Source organism: Coenobita brevimanus, chromosome 23 (genome assembly GCF_032717465.1).
Source record: "Coenobita brevimanus isolate Jiangsu-jjx chromosome 23, ASM3271746v2, whole genome shotgun sequence".
Lineage (NCBI taxonomy): Eukaryota > Metazoa > Arthropoda > Malacostraca > Decapoda > Coenobitidae > Coenobita > Coenobita brevimanus.
Window position 1 is genome coordinate 65,913,784 of NC_136976.1, and position 16,780 is coordinate 65,930,563.

General features: G+C 40.7%; 2 protein-coding genes across 2 annotated transcripts in view; both read right to left on the reverse strand.

The window, feature by feature from the left end:
* Nucleotides 1-14,685, reverse strand: part of Nprl3 (GATOR complex protein Nprl3) — a 62,619-nt gene extending 47,934 nt beyond the window's left edge. The window contains exons 1-2 of the mRNA XM_080267159.1: nt 14,516-14,685; nt 676-785 (exon numbers count right to left, since the gene is read on the reverse strand). Coding sequence (XP_080123285.1) covers nt 676-785; nt 14,516-14,627 — 222 coding nt within the window. The 5' untranslated portion in view covers nt 14,628-14,685. The remainder of the gene's footprint in view (nt 1-675; nt 786-14,515) is intronic.
* Ctu1 (Cytosolic thiouridylase subunit 1) overlaps nt 1-16,780 on the reverse strand; it is a 154,419-nt gene that overhangs the window by 127,980 nt on the left and 9,659 nt on the right. The window lies entirely within an intron of this gene.

Consider the following 16,780-nt stretch of genomic DNA (forward strand, 5'->3'; position numbering starts at 1 on the left):
CACATATAACTCTCTCTTCCGCCTCTCAACTTCGTTACCCTACTTCAGAGGTCTCCACAAGTCCTACTGTACTCGACGAAGGCTCAACAAACATCCCAGGAGAAAGCTGAAGGTATGTGCCATATGCATATGTAATGTTAATATTCTAGGACTAATAAATGATTTTTGGAAAATATTTTTAGAGAGTCAGTAGGAGCGCGAATATGCCCGCGGGAGCCGCAAGTCAAAGCAAAACAAGTCCGCGGTTTAGGGGTTAAATATAATTAGATATAATAAAAAATAAAGAAATGAAAGCATAAGTTTATAAGTCACTCATAAAAGAAACAAAATTTCCCAGGGTGACGCACATCTCCCCCAGGAGAGAGAGAGAGGGGGGGGGGGCATCGCATGTATGGAAAACATGGCAACACTGTACAGAGCTTCGTGCCCCACCCTAGCTGCCAGTTTAGATTTGTCCTACCATAGTACTGCATATACAGTACTACTGTATATCATGTACATGAATACAATAATTTATTCCATACAGTACATACAGCACATCTTATACTGTACACAAATATTTTGCTTTGGAAATTATACTACAGAACAACGATGCATACAGATTTTCTTCTCTCTACTACACAAACATTATTCTACATGAGCAACCTTCCAATCTGCTGTATATTGGTACCTTACCTTATCACTAAAGCCAACCAACTTTCCATTGGATATATTTGATGTATGGGTTTCTGGAGGGCTCTGGATATATCCCTCCGTAATCAGGGAATAAGGTGTAGGTCGTTTATCTATAAAAAAAAAAAAAAAAACATAAAAAAAAAACATTTATTACTGTACAACACAGCATGATCCTAAACCTAAAATTAGCACAAAATTTCACTTCATAAGTTAAATTACTTCATGCTAGTCCAATCTAATTCTGGAATCTTACGTAATTACAACCATCACCTTAACTTTCCTTTTACTAACATATAAGGTTTGTGGCATATACAGTGCAGTAAATCCTTATTATAAGCTGTCTTTTTTGGCAATAAAATTCACAAAATACAGTACAGTACACTGTATTACAAAAACATTTATTAACAAAATTATTAACATTCCATACCTACTGTTCCCTAGAAAGGTGAATTGCCAGTTTTCCCTATTTAAACAACCCACTGCATGGGGAAAGTTGTGATATTTTATTACACATTCTATACTTGTAATGAGGACTGCCTGTACAGTATCTACAAGAAAGGGATGAAGCTTGTGTTGAAGTACATTAATGAAATGTGTGCCTCTCTTGTTTTTCTGGTTCTTAATTAGAAATAGTTTTGCTTCTTGGGTGAAAACTGAGCCAGCAATTTATCATCATCATCATCATCATCCGGACCACCTTTCCCACCCTAGGGCAGGGTGAGGCAATTTATACACCCACATTAACTCAATGCATCCAAGTGACATCCCTTTTTCAGTCTTACTGCTAGCTACCAAACAATTTTATTTAACTTAGGAAAATCCTCTCATAATAAAAGTATATATTATGCCTATATGTCACCTGTTCAGTTAAAAAAACATTATCCTATGATGAATAAAATCATCAGGAGATGGGAAGAATAAATGAAACAGATGTTTCCAGGTTCACTGGGGAGTAAAACAGAAATCTAGGTGAGATTATCTTAGGTTTTTATAACATACTAGCAGGGGAACCCAGTGCTGCCTGGTCAAAACCCTATGATCATGCATACCGGCATTACGTGGAACCCTGGATGGCCACTCTCCCTGTCGGAGAAGACTCCAGGGGTCCCAATTTACCTGATGAACCTATGTTCCACCTCGATTCCATTTCCCCAAGGATATACAGTACTCCCCATGAACTTATTCCTACCATGGACCTATTATCCAACTACCCTCCCACCCCACTCATCGTGCCCACCCCACCAATAAGTCCACCCATTCGACCCACTGCAGTTAAGAATGATGAGGTTGTAGGAGTAAAAAGTCTACGGTAATTTGCTAGCATGTTTCCAACATCAGATATTCATTCTTAGGTCTTTAGCGAAATAGTTTTTAGAGAAGGGAAAGAAGTTGAATGCAGCCTTCATGAACTTGGGGAAAGCATATGACAGTGTGGATCGACAAGGAATGTGGAAAATGTTAAGATACTGTATATGGAGTAAATGGGAAGTTGTCAAATGCCATGAGGAGTAAGTATGAGGGAGCTAAGGCTGCAGTGCATGTGGATAGTGACTTGAGTGAATTTTTCTGTTTGAATACTGGATTGAAACAGGGATGTGCCATGTCTTCATGGCTGTTCAATCTGTATATGAATGGAGTTACAGTATAAAAGAGATACAAGGTAGGGCGGCAGATGTTGGAGTGGCCCTAATGAGAGAGGTCAGTGTTTGGAAACTCCCTGTACTGTTGTTTGCAGATGATACTGTATTGTTAAGTGAAGATGAAGGGGAACTGGATGGCTAGGTGAATGAGTCTGGAAGAGTGTGTAGGACATAGAATTTAAAGGTGAATGTATGGAAGAGTCAAGTTATGGTCTTAGAGTTAAAGAAGTCACTGGATTTACAGTGAGGTTGGACGATGAGGAAATGGAAAATGTGAATGCATTTAAGTACTGTACAGTACTTGGGTAGTGTGATGAGTGAGGATGGAAGTTTGGAGGATGCAGTATTTGATAGGGTTCAACAAAGAAGAAAGGTGATTGGTTCTCTGAAAGCAGTGATAAAAAGCTGGGAAGTGAGTATGGAAGGAATAAGGTTGCTGCATGACAGTACTGTGATACCAACTCTAACATAAGGTATGGAAGTGAAGCTTGGACCTTGTTGGAAGGGTGCAAGTCAAGAGTGCGAGTAGGGGAAATGAGTTATCTGAGAGGAACATGTGGAGTTACATGGAGAGACAGACTGACAAATGAGGACGTGAAGAAGCATTGTGGATATAGATGTCATAGAACGCATTGAGAGAAGAGAAGAGAGAAGAGAGAAGAGGGGAGACATGATTGCGGTGTTCAGGACCATGGTGGGAGTAGATAAAATTGACAAAGAAGATCTGTTTGTATGGGATAAGAAAGCAACAAGAGGACATGGAATGAAATTGAAAAAGTCAAGCTGCTTGAAGGATATCAAGAAATATAGCTTTCCTTACAGAAGTATAGACTTATGGAATAGCCTGGACAAAGAGATCGTCCAGTCTAAAAACATAAACGAGTTTAAAGTTAAATTCGACTTATTGAGAAACAGCGACGGAAACCCACGAGCATAGTACATTCCGTGTATATCACAATTAGGTATATTCTTAAATATTTGGAACGACTTAGACAAAGAGGTGGTGCATGAGAAAAACATTCGTGTGTGTAAAGGTAGACTTGATAAATGTGGATATGGAGACAGGACAACACGAGCATTGCTCAATTCCTGTATACTACAAATAGGTAAATACAAATAGGTAAATACACTGAAGTGGTTTGGACATGTGGAGAGAATGGAGAGTGAGAGACTAACGAAGAGAGTGTATGTAAGGTGGAGGGGGGGAGAGGAAGGGAGAGACCAAGATGAGATGGAGGGATGGAGTGGAGAGGTATATGAGAGAGGGGGGGTGTGAGCTGGGGGCAGGGCAGTGAAATGGTGGGGGGACAGGGTGACACGGAGGCAATTTGTTTGTGGCCACCCCTTATGGGATTAAGGCGACTGGCAACAGATACTGTAGATAGTTTCCAGCATGCTGATCTGATTATTTTTGATTAGTTCTAATCTTTGCCATCAGGGGTGCCAGTTTAGCAACTGTAACGTACACATTTAAATTTGTTGTAAAAAAAATAACACCTGTTACAGCTGTTTAGAGTTCTATATGCATCCCCCTTGATTTGCAGACAGACAGACAGACATATTCTTTTATATATGCATGTATACAGATATCCTGTCACAATATTTTTCACTAAAAACAGTCTAGCCCTTTCAATATGGTGACATCTTGTTCATCAGAACACTACTGGACAAGGGGTTAATTAAGGTTACTGTACAGTCTAACACCACCAGTTCAGAAAGTGTCTCTTCACTTAATACAGTACTCTGGAAACAGCTGTCATGAATACAAGATAATATACTTCATTCATCTGAAAGGGCTATAGGTGTGGTTATACAGTACACATTCCTCTATAAGCCTACCTACTTTTGTTCATAATCAGTACAGGTAGCTACAGTACAAAAGATTTTTTTTTTAATGTACAGTATATCAGTTACAATACCCAGTACATAAAGTACTGATACACTGAAAGGGTAAATGAAGTAAATATTCTTGCAATGTACTGACTAAATAAGATATACTTGTATTTCAAGTATAGCTAGTAGCTATCTTTAGTTACACTGTACAGTATATAGCTTGTACTGACAAAGGCATATATAGATGACCTGGGCATAAGGAAAGGATGGAGAAGACAGTTTGGTGTGGAAAGTGAGAAATGTGAATGTCGGGGGTAAGGACGCGAGAGGCAGATTGAAAAAGATCTGGGACAAGGTCAGTGATAACTGACTGAATAGGGAGGCTGCCAGAGATCGTGCAGCATGGACAGCCACCATCAGGTGACCAAGGCTAACATATGCAAGCATATTGGAGCCTTTATAAGATATGATATGATACATTTAATACAAGATGTGGCTATATAATACTGTATATGTATATATATACCTCTGTGTATATACAGTATATACTGTATAGTGTGCATATATATATATATATATATATATATATAATGTGGGTGGTGAACTGAATGAAAGGAAGGCAATGATTGATTATGAGTGTGTGGATGAAAGGATGTGAAGCTGTGTAATGGATGCAAGAGCTTATAGAGATTGGGGGAGTGGACTTTCTGACCACTACTTGGTGGTGGCCAGAATCATGATCCAAGTAAGATGGAGAAATTGAAGAAGGAAAGGACAGGAGGTATGAGTAGTTCCAAGGAGAGTGGAAAGGTTACAAGAGGATGAGAAAATGGCAGAATATAAGAGAGAAGTGGAGGAACGATTGGGTAAATATGAATTGGAGCAGATGGGGGATGTGGAAGGTGTGTGCAAGATATTCACAGAAGAAATATGTGCAGCATGTGAGGTGGTGTGTGGGGTGAAGAGAAGATGGAAGGGGATGCAAGGAACAGCAAAGTGGAATGAAGAGGTGAGACAGGCTGTGGCACAAAAGAAGAAAGCATACAATGAATGGATGAGAAATAGGGGCGTGGAAGAAGTCGAGAGGTGTAAGAGAGAGTTACATGTAGAAAGGACGAGAGAGATGAAAAGATTAGTAAGAAAGAGCAAGAAGGGAGTGGATGAGGAATTTGGAAGGAACTTGAGTTTAAAGTGGAGGGACTGTAAGAAAATGTTCTGGAAAGAGGTGAAGAGAGTAAGACGGGGTGGCAGTGAAGTTAGTAGGGAAGTGAAAGATAAAAATGGTAGAAGAGGGAAAAAAAGTGAGCAGATGGAGAGAACACTTTCAGGAATTGTTGAACATAAAGAATGGAAGTAATGCGAGTAGAAGTGGCTGGGGAATGGCTGGCAGAAGGAGGGAGGTGAGAAGACAGGAAGAAATCAGTTGGATAGAAGTTGTGGAAGCAATGAAGAAAGACAAATTGGGGAAAGCCCCAGGAATTGATGGAGTGTGTGGTGAAATGCTGAAGCATGGGGAAGAGATAATAGTAGAATGAATGTGGAGGATGTGCAGATTGGCCTGGGAGGAAGGTAGAGTCCCAGAGGATTGGAAGTCAAGTAAAATTATTCCTTTGTACAAAGGGAAAGGGGAAAAAGAAGTGTGTGGTAATTATAGGGGCATTTGTCTTCTAAGTGTACGGTAATAGGAGAAGTGTATGGTAGGATACTTATTGACAGAATTAGGGAAATAACAGAGGAATTAGTTGGAGAAGAACAGGGAGGTTTTAGGAAGGGAAAAGGTTGTGTAGATCAGATATTCATTCTCAGATCTTTAATGGAAAAGTTTCTAGAGAAGGGAAATTTGTATGAAGCCTTCATGGATTTGGAGAAAGCATATGACACGGTGGATAGACAAGGATTGTGGAAGGTATTAAGAATATATGGAGTGGATGGGAAGTTGTTGAATGCTGTGAAGAGCATGTATGATGGTGCTAAGGCTGCAGTGCATGTGGATGGTGAACTGAGTGAATTTTTCTCTTTGAAGGTTGGGTTGAAACAAGAATGTGTCATGTCTCCATGGTTGTTCATCTGTACATGGATGGGGTAATAAAAGAGATAAAGGTAGGGCAGTGGATGTTGGAGTGGCACTAGTGAGAGAGGGTAGTGTTTGGAAACTCCCTGTACTGTTGTTTGCAGATGATACTGTGTTGTTAAGTGAAGACGAAGGGGAGCTGCAAGGTTTGGTGGATGAGTTTGAGAGAGTGTGTGAGAAACAGAATCTAAAGGTGAATTTAGGGAAGAGTAAAATGATGGTCTTTAAGAGAGGTGAAGTCAGTGAATGTACAGTGAGGTTGGATGGTGAGGAAATGGACAATGTGAGTACGTTTAAGTACTTGGGGAGTGTGATGAGTAGGGATGGAAGTTTGGAGGGTGAAGTGCTTGAAAAGGTACAACAAGGAAGAAATGTTGCTGGTTCCTTGAAAGCAGTTATAAGAAACAGGGAAGTGAGCATGGAAGCGAAAAAGTTACTACATGACAGTATTGTGATACCAACTCTAACGTATGGAAGTGAAGCTTGGACGTTGTTGTAAGGACACAAGTCAAGAGTGAGAGCAGTGGAAATAAGTTATTTAAGAGGAGCCTGTGGAGTCACATGGAGAGACAGGCTGACTAATGAGGATATAAAGGAGTGTTGTGGTGTGGATGTGGATGTGATAGGAAGCGTTAGGAGGAACACACTGAGGTGGTTTGGCCATGTGGAGAGGATGGAGGGTGAGAGACTTATGAGGAGAGTGTATGTGAGTGAGGTGGAGGGGAGAAGAGGGAGGGGGAAGCCGAGGATGAGATGGAGGGATGGAGTAGAGAAGTATATGAGAGAGGGGGTGTGAGTTGGGAGCAGGGTAATGAAATGGCGGGGGACAGGGCGACGTGGAGGCGATTTGTTTGTGGCCACCCCGTACGGGATTAGGGCGTCTGGCAATAGATAGATAGCTAGCTAGATAGATAGATGATATGATACAATATATGGATATATATATATATATATATATATATATATATATATATATATATATATATACAGTATATATATAAATATATATATATATATATATATATATATATATATATATATATATATATATATATATATATATATATATACAGTAATCCCTCTAATATCTGAACGTCCAATATCCGAACATCCCCACTAACCGGACATAATCATCCCGGGATCCAATATTCCCAAAATGGGCCAAAAACCGCAAAAAAATTTAAAAAAAATCTGACTTTTTTCCCTCCCATAATTTGAAATTGGCGCATGGCACTGAACAGCTGTTACACCATGGTCTCTTCACCCCTTCCTTCCTCCCCCTCCCCTGTCAGGGTTGCCATTTGGTATTTTTCATTACCAAGTGTGGGCCAATTTGGTAATGAAAAATTAGTTTGGTAATGAATCAGAATAATGCATTACCAAATGGATTTTTCACATGTATGAGGATACACAGGATGGAGATGGTGGATTGTTTGCTCTCTCTGATTAATCTGATACCCTACATAGTGTGAAAATAATCAACATGGTGTTAACTATAAGGAGAGTGATTACATGTATTTCCACTTGCATATATAATTAGTGAAGAATAAATGCTAGCTTTACAAAATTGGTAATGAAAAGTTAAATTTGGTAATGAAAGTTGAGGAGATTGGTAATGTGGCCGTTGCGATCTGGCAACTCTGTTACCCCGCCATCATCAACAGTCACAGCCAAACTCCGATTGAGAGTAGATGTTTATAGCAGTGCAAGCCACAGGTGCTTGTTTTTTGTGAATAAACAGTGAATAAACTGCAATACCTCGCCACTAGAACACACGGGAATTTACAGTGTTGTGCAGTGTTAAGAAATTAGAATTTAGAGTGCAGAGGATTAACTGTGGACTGCAAACTGGTGGTTCAAACCAGTCCAGGAGCCAGGGACTTGTAAGTACCCAGAATGTTTAATATTGTATAAACTCACCTCTAAAACCTCATTTTATGGTTCTTTTGCATTTATTTCAGTCTTTTATGTCCCTTATTGGTGTGATTTGGGTCTTAAATAGGTGCAATGCATGTCCAGAGGGAGTTGTATACAGTAGTGCACCAACTTTCGCTACAGCAGGATTCGCGGAATCCACTTTTGCGGCATGCACCAAATATTCCCTAACTTCCACTTTCGCTTGAAAAAAATCGATTTTCGCGCACAAATTTTGGGTTTGGGACAATATTTTGAACTTTGAATTTCCTGCACCGCCCGCCCGCAACCCACCGCCCGCCCGCAACCCACCGCCATCTTGAATGACGTCATGTCAACACTCTGTCCACCCATTCCCGCCATTGTGTACGAGCGTGCTAGCTCCATTGTGTTGGATTCTCACGGTTCAATGGCCTCTACTATACCTGGTAGTGTGGGGAAAGGGCCTGGTGGTGTGGGGGGAGAGCCTGGTGGTGTGGGGGGAGGGCCAGGAGGCAGTGGTGGTGATAAAAAGTGGAGCTTAACCTGGATGAAGATTTCGATGGATTTGTTCAAGAGAACCTAGCACAAAGGGAAATTCAGCACAGAGTGGAAGTGTTGCATCAAGTTGCATCTGAGGAGGCAGAGAGAGAGAGTGGTAGCGAGGCAGCAAGAGGTGGCGCCAATACGTCTGGCGTGGCTAAATAAGCCCGCCACGCGCCTCGGATACTTACCCCCAACATCCCTTAAACACCTCAACCTGGTCTCTGTGGTATGTTTCTCCTCATATAATGTGTACTGTACAGTTTTTATTGTTTGTATCTCACAATGCAATGTACAATAGTGATTTGATGTACTGTATTGCAAGTGAAAATGAAAATCTGATGTTACTTTAGAATAACCGGGAACCAATTAGCCTTTTTGCCATAAAGACAATGCCCCAACTTTCGCTAATTCCACTTTCGCGCATTATTTTTGGACCCAATTAGGCGCGAAAATTGGTGCCCCACTGTAAGTGTTTTTCTGAGTTAGGGTCCATAAGTACAAGTCCAGAGGCTGGGGCTCAATATCCGGACAGGATCACTATCCAGACATGCCTTTGGCTCTATTACGTCGGACATTGGAGGGATTACTGTATATATATACTGTATATATCTATATCTATATATATATATATATATATATATATATATATATATATATATACCGTATATATATACAGTAAGACTTCACTATAATGGACTAACTGGGGGCCAAACCATTCCAAAAAATGTGAAATTCAGATAAAAGTAACATCTAGACTTCCCCCTGCTAACCCGGACTTTTTCCGATATATCAGACATTAGTCCGGATCGCATGAGCGGTTTCTAAACTGTTTTGACTACCATTGCAGTACTATACTGTGTTATAACTTCACCACATTAATCAAATGGTATAATATATTCATTCATTCATTCATTCATTGCCAGACGCCATGTATCCCAGACGGGGTGGCCAATGGCTTAGAGTTAATTGTTTTACAGGGAGGGGCACTAATCCTCCACCAACCCCACTTGACACGTAGGGAATATATATGCAGTCCCGGAGGATTGGAAGTCAGGTATAATTATTCCCTTGTACAAAGGAAAAGGGGAAAAAGAAGTGTGTGGTAATCACAGGGGCATTTGTCTTCTTAGTATAATAGGAAAAGTGTATGGTAGGATACTTATTGACAGAGTTAGAGAAAGAACAGAGAAATTAGTTGGAGAAGAACAGGGAGGCTTTAGGAAGGGAAGAGGTTGTTTAGATCAGATATTCATTCTTAGATCTTTAATGGAAAAGTTTCTAGAGAAGGGAAAGAAGTTGTATGCGGCTTTCATGGATTTGGAGAAAGCATATGACAGGGTGGATAGACAAGGATTGTGGAAAGTGTTAAGAATATATGGAGTAGATGGGAAGTTGTTGAATGCTGTGAAGAGTATGTACAATGGTGCGAAGGCTGCAGTGCGTGTGGATGGTGAACTAAGTGTATTTTTCTCTTTGAAAGTTGGGTTGAAACAGGGATGTGTCATGTCTCCATGGTTATTCAATCTGTACATGGATGGGGTAATAAAAGAGGTACAAGGTAGGGCAGTGGATGTTGGAGTGGCCCTGGTGAGAGAGGATAGTGTTTGGAAACTCCCTGTACTGTTGTTTGCAGATGATACTGTGTTGTTGAGTGAAGACGAAGGGGAGCTGCAAGGCTTGGTGGATGAGTTTGGGAGAGTGTGTAAGAAACGGAATCTGAAGGTGAATGTAGGGAAGAGTAAAGTGATGGTCTTTGAGAGAGGTGAAGTCAGTGAATGTACAGCGAGGTTGGATGGTGAGGAATTGGAAAATGTGAGTACGTTTAAGTACTTGGGTAGTGTGATGAGTAAGGATGAAGGTTTGGAGGGTGAAGTGCTTGAAAGGGTACAGCAGGGAAGAAAGGTAGCTGGTTCTTTGAAAGCAGTGATAAGAAACAGGGAAGTGAGCATGGAAGTGAAAAAGTTACTACATGACAGTATTGTGATACCAACTCTAACGTACGGAAGTGAAGCTTGGACGTTGTTGGAAGGACACAAGTCAACAGTGAGAGGACGTTGTTGGAAGGACACAAGTCAACAGTGAGAGCAGTGGAAATGAGTTATTTAAGAGGAGCCTGTGGAGTCACATGGAGAGATAGGCTGACGAATGAGGATATAAAGGAACGTTGTGGTGTTGATGTGGATGTGATAGGGAGCGTTATGAGGAACACACTGAGGTGGTTTGGCCATGTGGAGAGGATGGAGGGTGAAAGACTGACGAAGAGAGTGTATGTGAGTGAGGTGGAGGGGGGAAGAGGGAGGAGGAGGCCGAGGATGAGATGGAGGGATGGGGTGGAGAGGTATATGAGAGAGGGGGGTGTGAGTTGGGAGCAGGGTAGTGAAATGGCGGGGGACAGGGCGACTTGGAGGCGATTTGTTTGTGGCCACCCCAAACGGGATTGAGGCGTCTGGCAATAGATAGATAGATAGAATAATACTGCACTGTACTCTAATGAACATGTTCTTTATTTACCTTTCGTGGTGAACATAGCTGAAGTGGTCAGGCAGTCCAGACAGCTCATGTCTTTATCAGAATTTTTCCAATATATATAGGAATTTGGTCTGGTAGCTCCTCAAGTACAATAAATATGAATTCTGGTCTATTGAAGTCTGTTATATCAAGGTTTTACTGTACTGTATATATATTTGATGGCAACTGTGCCAGAGCAACAGCCCAAAAGTCATTAGCATATAACTCTTACTTAAAATAAAAAACATCTGAATCACTTTCTCATTTTAAAATTGCTAGCAATCATGCAAAAGCTGTTTTAAATCTAGCTAAATCAAACTTTCTTCAACAGCAAACATCAAAACTACTTAACAACCCTAATGACAATAAAATATTCTGGTTAACTCTTAATTCTTTCAATAATAACTTTAACAAGTCATCTTCTATTCCCCCACTAAAATCTACAGATGGCAACATTACAAATGATCCGCATGGGAAAGCAGATATTTTTGCCAGTACATTTGCCAGCAACTCTACCGTAGACGATAACAGCCAGAAAGTCCCAATACTAGAACTTGATTCTCCCGAAACTGACCCACTTAAAATACAGACAAGATACGTACAATCCATCCTAGACAATTTACCTACAAACAAAGCTCCAGGCCTAGATGGAATTCCGCCAATTGTTTTCAAAAAGTGTTCCCCTGAACTTGCCTCTGTTCTAGCTAAATTATTCAGATTATGCATAAGTACTTCTTTATTCCCAAATTCATGGAAAGATGCCACTATCCACCCAATTCCGAAGAAAGGAAGTTCCTCTGACCCCTCTGATTACAGACCAATAGCTGTCACATCTTCTCTTGGTAAGGCATTTGAAACTAATCAATAAGCACATTGTTAAACATCTTGAATCCAACAACTTAATTAGTGATGGACAATATGGTTTTCACCACGAAAGATCCATCACTGACATAATCAATCTCCTAACTCATACCATCCATCAATCAATTGATCAACATGGAGAAACTCATGCAGTAGCTCTTGATATTTCTAAAGCTTTCGACAGAGTATGGCACCGTTCCCTGCTGTCCAAACTCCCTTGCCATGGACTAACGTCTTTTGTTCCTTTGATTTCTTCATATCTTAGTGACAGGAAAATAAGAGTAAAAGTAGATGATGTATATTCCAATTTCCACTCAATCAACGCCGGCGTGCCGCAGGGGTCAGTTCTGCCGCCAACCCTATTTCTGGTTCATATTAATGATCTCTTATCTGTCACCCACAATCCCATCCACTCATACGCAGATGACTCAACGTTACATAGTTCATTCACACTCAGCCACCCATTTACAAAGTCTAATATCTCTACCTCTCAACTCAGTACAGCCATCTCCATAAATCAAGACCTATCTATGATCAGTGAATGGGGACAAAACAACCTTGTCTCTTTTAATGCTAGTAAAACTGAAAATATACAATTTACTAATAGACAGATATTGCCAGATTCGTACATTACCTTCAGTGCTACTAATATTCCCATCTCCAAAAGTATTGAAATTCTTGGCATCTCACTTAACAATGCCCTCAGCTGGACCTCTCATGTTAGATCACTTGCTAAAACCGCCTCAAAGAAACTTGGATTATTGTACAGAGTCCGTAACTTCACTGATAAGCAGTTAGCTATAATTTATAAGAGTCATGTGCACTCTCAGCTTGAATAATGCTCACCCTTGTGGAATGGATATGAAGAGGTTGCATTAAAACAACTAGACAAAATTCACAACAAAGCTGTTGGACTTATTAACCCTGCCATTACAAATAAACTACCTCCCCTCAAAGTAAGAAGGAATGTTGCCGCCCTTGCATTATTTTACAGATATTTTTTTGGCAAATGCTCAGACGAAGTTGCATCCATGGTGCCACCTCTCCATGCCTTCCCTCGTGCTACACGGGCATCTGGTAGCACTCATGACTGGAATGTCACACAGCCATATTGCAGAACTTCTGCCTATCAGAATTCTTTCATTCCCCAAACTGCATCTCTCTGGAACTCGCTTCTCCAGAGTTGTTTCCCTCCAAATTTCAACCCACAGCTGTTTCTAACTGTTACGGATATTTTATGAACAGAGAACACCAGTAATCTGGTGAATGGATTATTGTTATTATTTTTTTTATTCGTTTTTCCTTCCTCCGCTCTGTTATTAAAAATATATATATATATATATATATATATATCATCTCATCAGCCGTTTGTAGGTCCACTGCAAGACTGGCCTATCCTGACCGAAGTGGGGACGATACTGGAATATATATACCCGGTATATATATATAGATGATGATGATAGATAGATAGATAGATGATATAGATAGATAGATAGATAGATAGATATATGGTATATATACTGTATAAAGTAGATGAACTTTTTACTTTTCTACTGGTTTATGATTCCTGTAGGCGTATAGTATGAAGTCATTTTTATTAACTGTAAAGATCTACCGGTATCTATCTACCTATTGCCAGATGTCATAATCCCATAAAGGATTGCTGTTTGTCTGAGTTACCGTAGTTGTTTTACAAGGAGGGGCACTAACTCTCTGCCAACCCACTTGCTGACATGTTGGGAACATGTGTGGGTTGATTACATGGTTACCACTCAGCACTGTAAATGGTTTCCTGGCTTACAGGAAACCATTGGGCTTGTCACTCAATGTAATGCCGCCTGAAAAGGAAAGAAGAGTACCGTAATAAAATTAAAAAAACAGGAAAGATGGGAGAAACAGGAAGGGAAGACGGCAGACACAGAAAAAGAATGATAAATGTGAAGGAAGAAGTAGGCAGCACTACATCAAATGAGTGGATGATGGTTGCCACCACCTACCACAAACTGTAATGACAACTAACTAAAAAACTGAACTCTTTCTGGAAATCTTGGAAGCACTTTTGTCTTAAGCATGATTAACTTTTAGCTTTCATACTGAAATACTACCATATATTCCAGTATTGTTTCAATACTACTAACTACACTGCCAACATTGTAAAACTTAACAGTTTATTAATTTTGCTTTGTGATTCCATCAATTTTCACATTCATTTCTCTTGTTTCAGCCAAACTCTCCCACCCAAACCCCTGATTACCCACCAATCCCCCACTGCTGTCAGAGAGGGAGAGGACATAATTTGGAAACAGTTGACCTATGACAGAAATGAAGGTAAAAACTGATTGGAAAAAAAAAAAATGCAAAACATACTATCAAATAAAATTCCAAGCTTGCCTGAAAACATAAACTGACCAAAAAAGATTATGCAGTTACAATTATCCTATCAACTGCTTATAGTTTAACATTACCTTATACTGGAATAAGCTCTTACTTTTAGATTTAGTTTCCAAAGTGATGTCAGCTGAGTATGGGTACCGGAACAAAAGCCTATCGCCTTTACTACCATTTTTTACAAGTATTATACATAAAGGATTGACATCCATAGTTCTGTTAATAACTGCAAAAGTTTTGTCAACATTCAGAACTTATTATCAATGGCAAACTAGACTGAAACATGATATAAAAACAATGATAGTTATGTCAATGCTTAAAATGCACTAACTTACAACAATCATTATAATAATCACATAAATCTTGGGATGTCAATAATGGTACATAATGAGGAAGTAACAGATTATCATATGCTTCATATAATAAACTCTACCTGATGACTCAAAGCACCATCATTTAAGGTACTCATGAAGTTTCAATTGCCAAAAAAACGTGATTGTACGTCAGTTAATACTTCATAGACTCAATATAAACTTTTGTCATCCACGATAAAAAAAAAAGTATATGATCAATAAATAATAAAGCAAAGTGCTTTTAGATGTAAAATTCACCGTAGGTACAAGACCAACTCATGAAATATTAAGGCATAGTCTAGGTAGGACTAACTTATAGCATTGGCTAGTCTATTATCATTATTATTAATCATTATGGTTGTCTCCAAACAACAACCTGATATTCCTTCTTCTTAACAGCAATAAGAAATCCTAAGACAGTCTCCTGGGAGCCCACTAATGGAAGCGTAAGCCGTAAGAACACCATTGATAACGTAAGCCTTGTTTTCGTGTCTAATGTTTACATTTTGACATAAGGGGTAGTGATTACAAATACAAACAATACCAACAATCTACTAGTAATATGAATATAAATATATAATAATTATACCCAGTCAAATGTGATGCAAACCAGAATTGTTTTCTTTATATTCTCATAAATAATGGCCCTATGTTGCGGACCATCTATGCTGCGGACTCCCTCAAGAGACCCATCAAACGAACTCAACCTTCCCTTCCTCTGTCACTCTTCATCATCTTCCGAGTTCAACAAATGTGATTGTTATTTTGTCCTCAAAATAACAACCACATCTGTCAAGGAGCTTTTAAAATGAAATTTTTTGCCTCTGTCACTACATTGGGTAAGCACACCTACCTCAGTTTTGTTCTGCTCCGTTCTTTTCGTAGGTGTTTTACGCCCGGCTTCCCGTTCCGTAAACGCCTAGCGTGTAGCGGGGCTCTCTTTCGAGACCAGGGCTTGGACAAATAAGAGAGAGGCAGGACACAAAAACTCCAGGCAACAACCCTACACGTGTATTGCTTAGTTAGACAGGGGAATGAGTAGATGTTAAAGGCACAGGTGTACTGGGTGATTATAAACTCTTATGTCTAGATATGGTTAGTAGTATCTCGCAGGATACTGTTTTGAGTCACAGTGAATAGCACTTGAGGCAGAGCGTTCTTAATCAGGGAAGTCCAGGGTCTCTATGCGTGTGGAGTTGTTAAGGTTATTTCTCCCTCGGGAGTGTTGTGTAAGGCACTGGGGTGACTATGATATTAGTATTACGAGATATTTTCAGATAGCAGCGTGTTTACCTGTTACCCTTAACTCGTAGTTTGCTTTTAAACAGTTACTGTCACTTACTCCACCACTTTGATATTATTACTGAATTATTCCGTACACTATTCATTGTATCTATTCTACTCTCCAACACTTTGGTATTATCTCTGGCTTCCACTAGAGGGTCAATTCGCTATTCTGCCTAGGCACTGCTTGATCACTGACATTGCACAATTATGGTCACTCCAGTTGAATCTGGCGCCAGGGGTGCGGGCGGAAGGGCGGCACGGCTCCGCTACTGACGGGGCTGGGCAGGGTGCGGGAGGAGGGGCGGCACGGCTTCGCTACTGACGGGGCTGGGCACCACCAGGGGCCTCCGTACTTAGAGGCCACGGGATCACACGCGTGGGCGTCCGTTCTCGTCCAGGGTTGTGGGTGGCGAAGGGTCCCGCGCTCTCAGGACTGGGGACAAGAGTGCGGCCTTCAGGACTGGGGCCGAACAACTGCCTGGACCGGTCGTTCAGGCTCTTGACGGAGGATGAGGACCTCCGCCGTCGAGGTGTGGGGAGTTCCCGCCCGGGAGTTCTGGGGGTGGTCTGGGGTTCCCGAGGGCTGCGGTCTCCGGGGCTTGGCGGCGCCGACAGGAAGGGGCTGCGGCACCGGTCTGCGTCAGGGTCCGTCAGGTGGGTCTTCTCCAGAGCCAGTCGTAGAGAGCAGAGGCTGGGTGAGACTACAGGGCCTTTCCAATACTCCT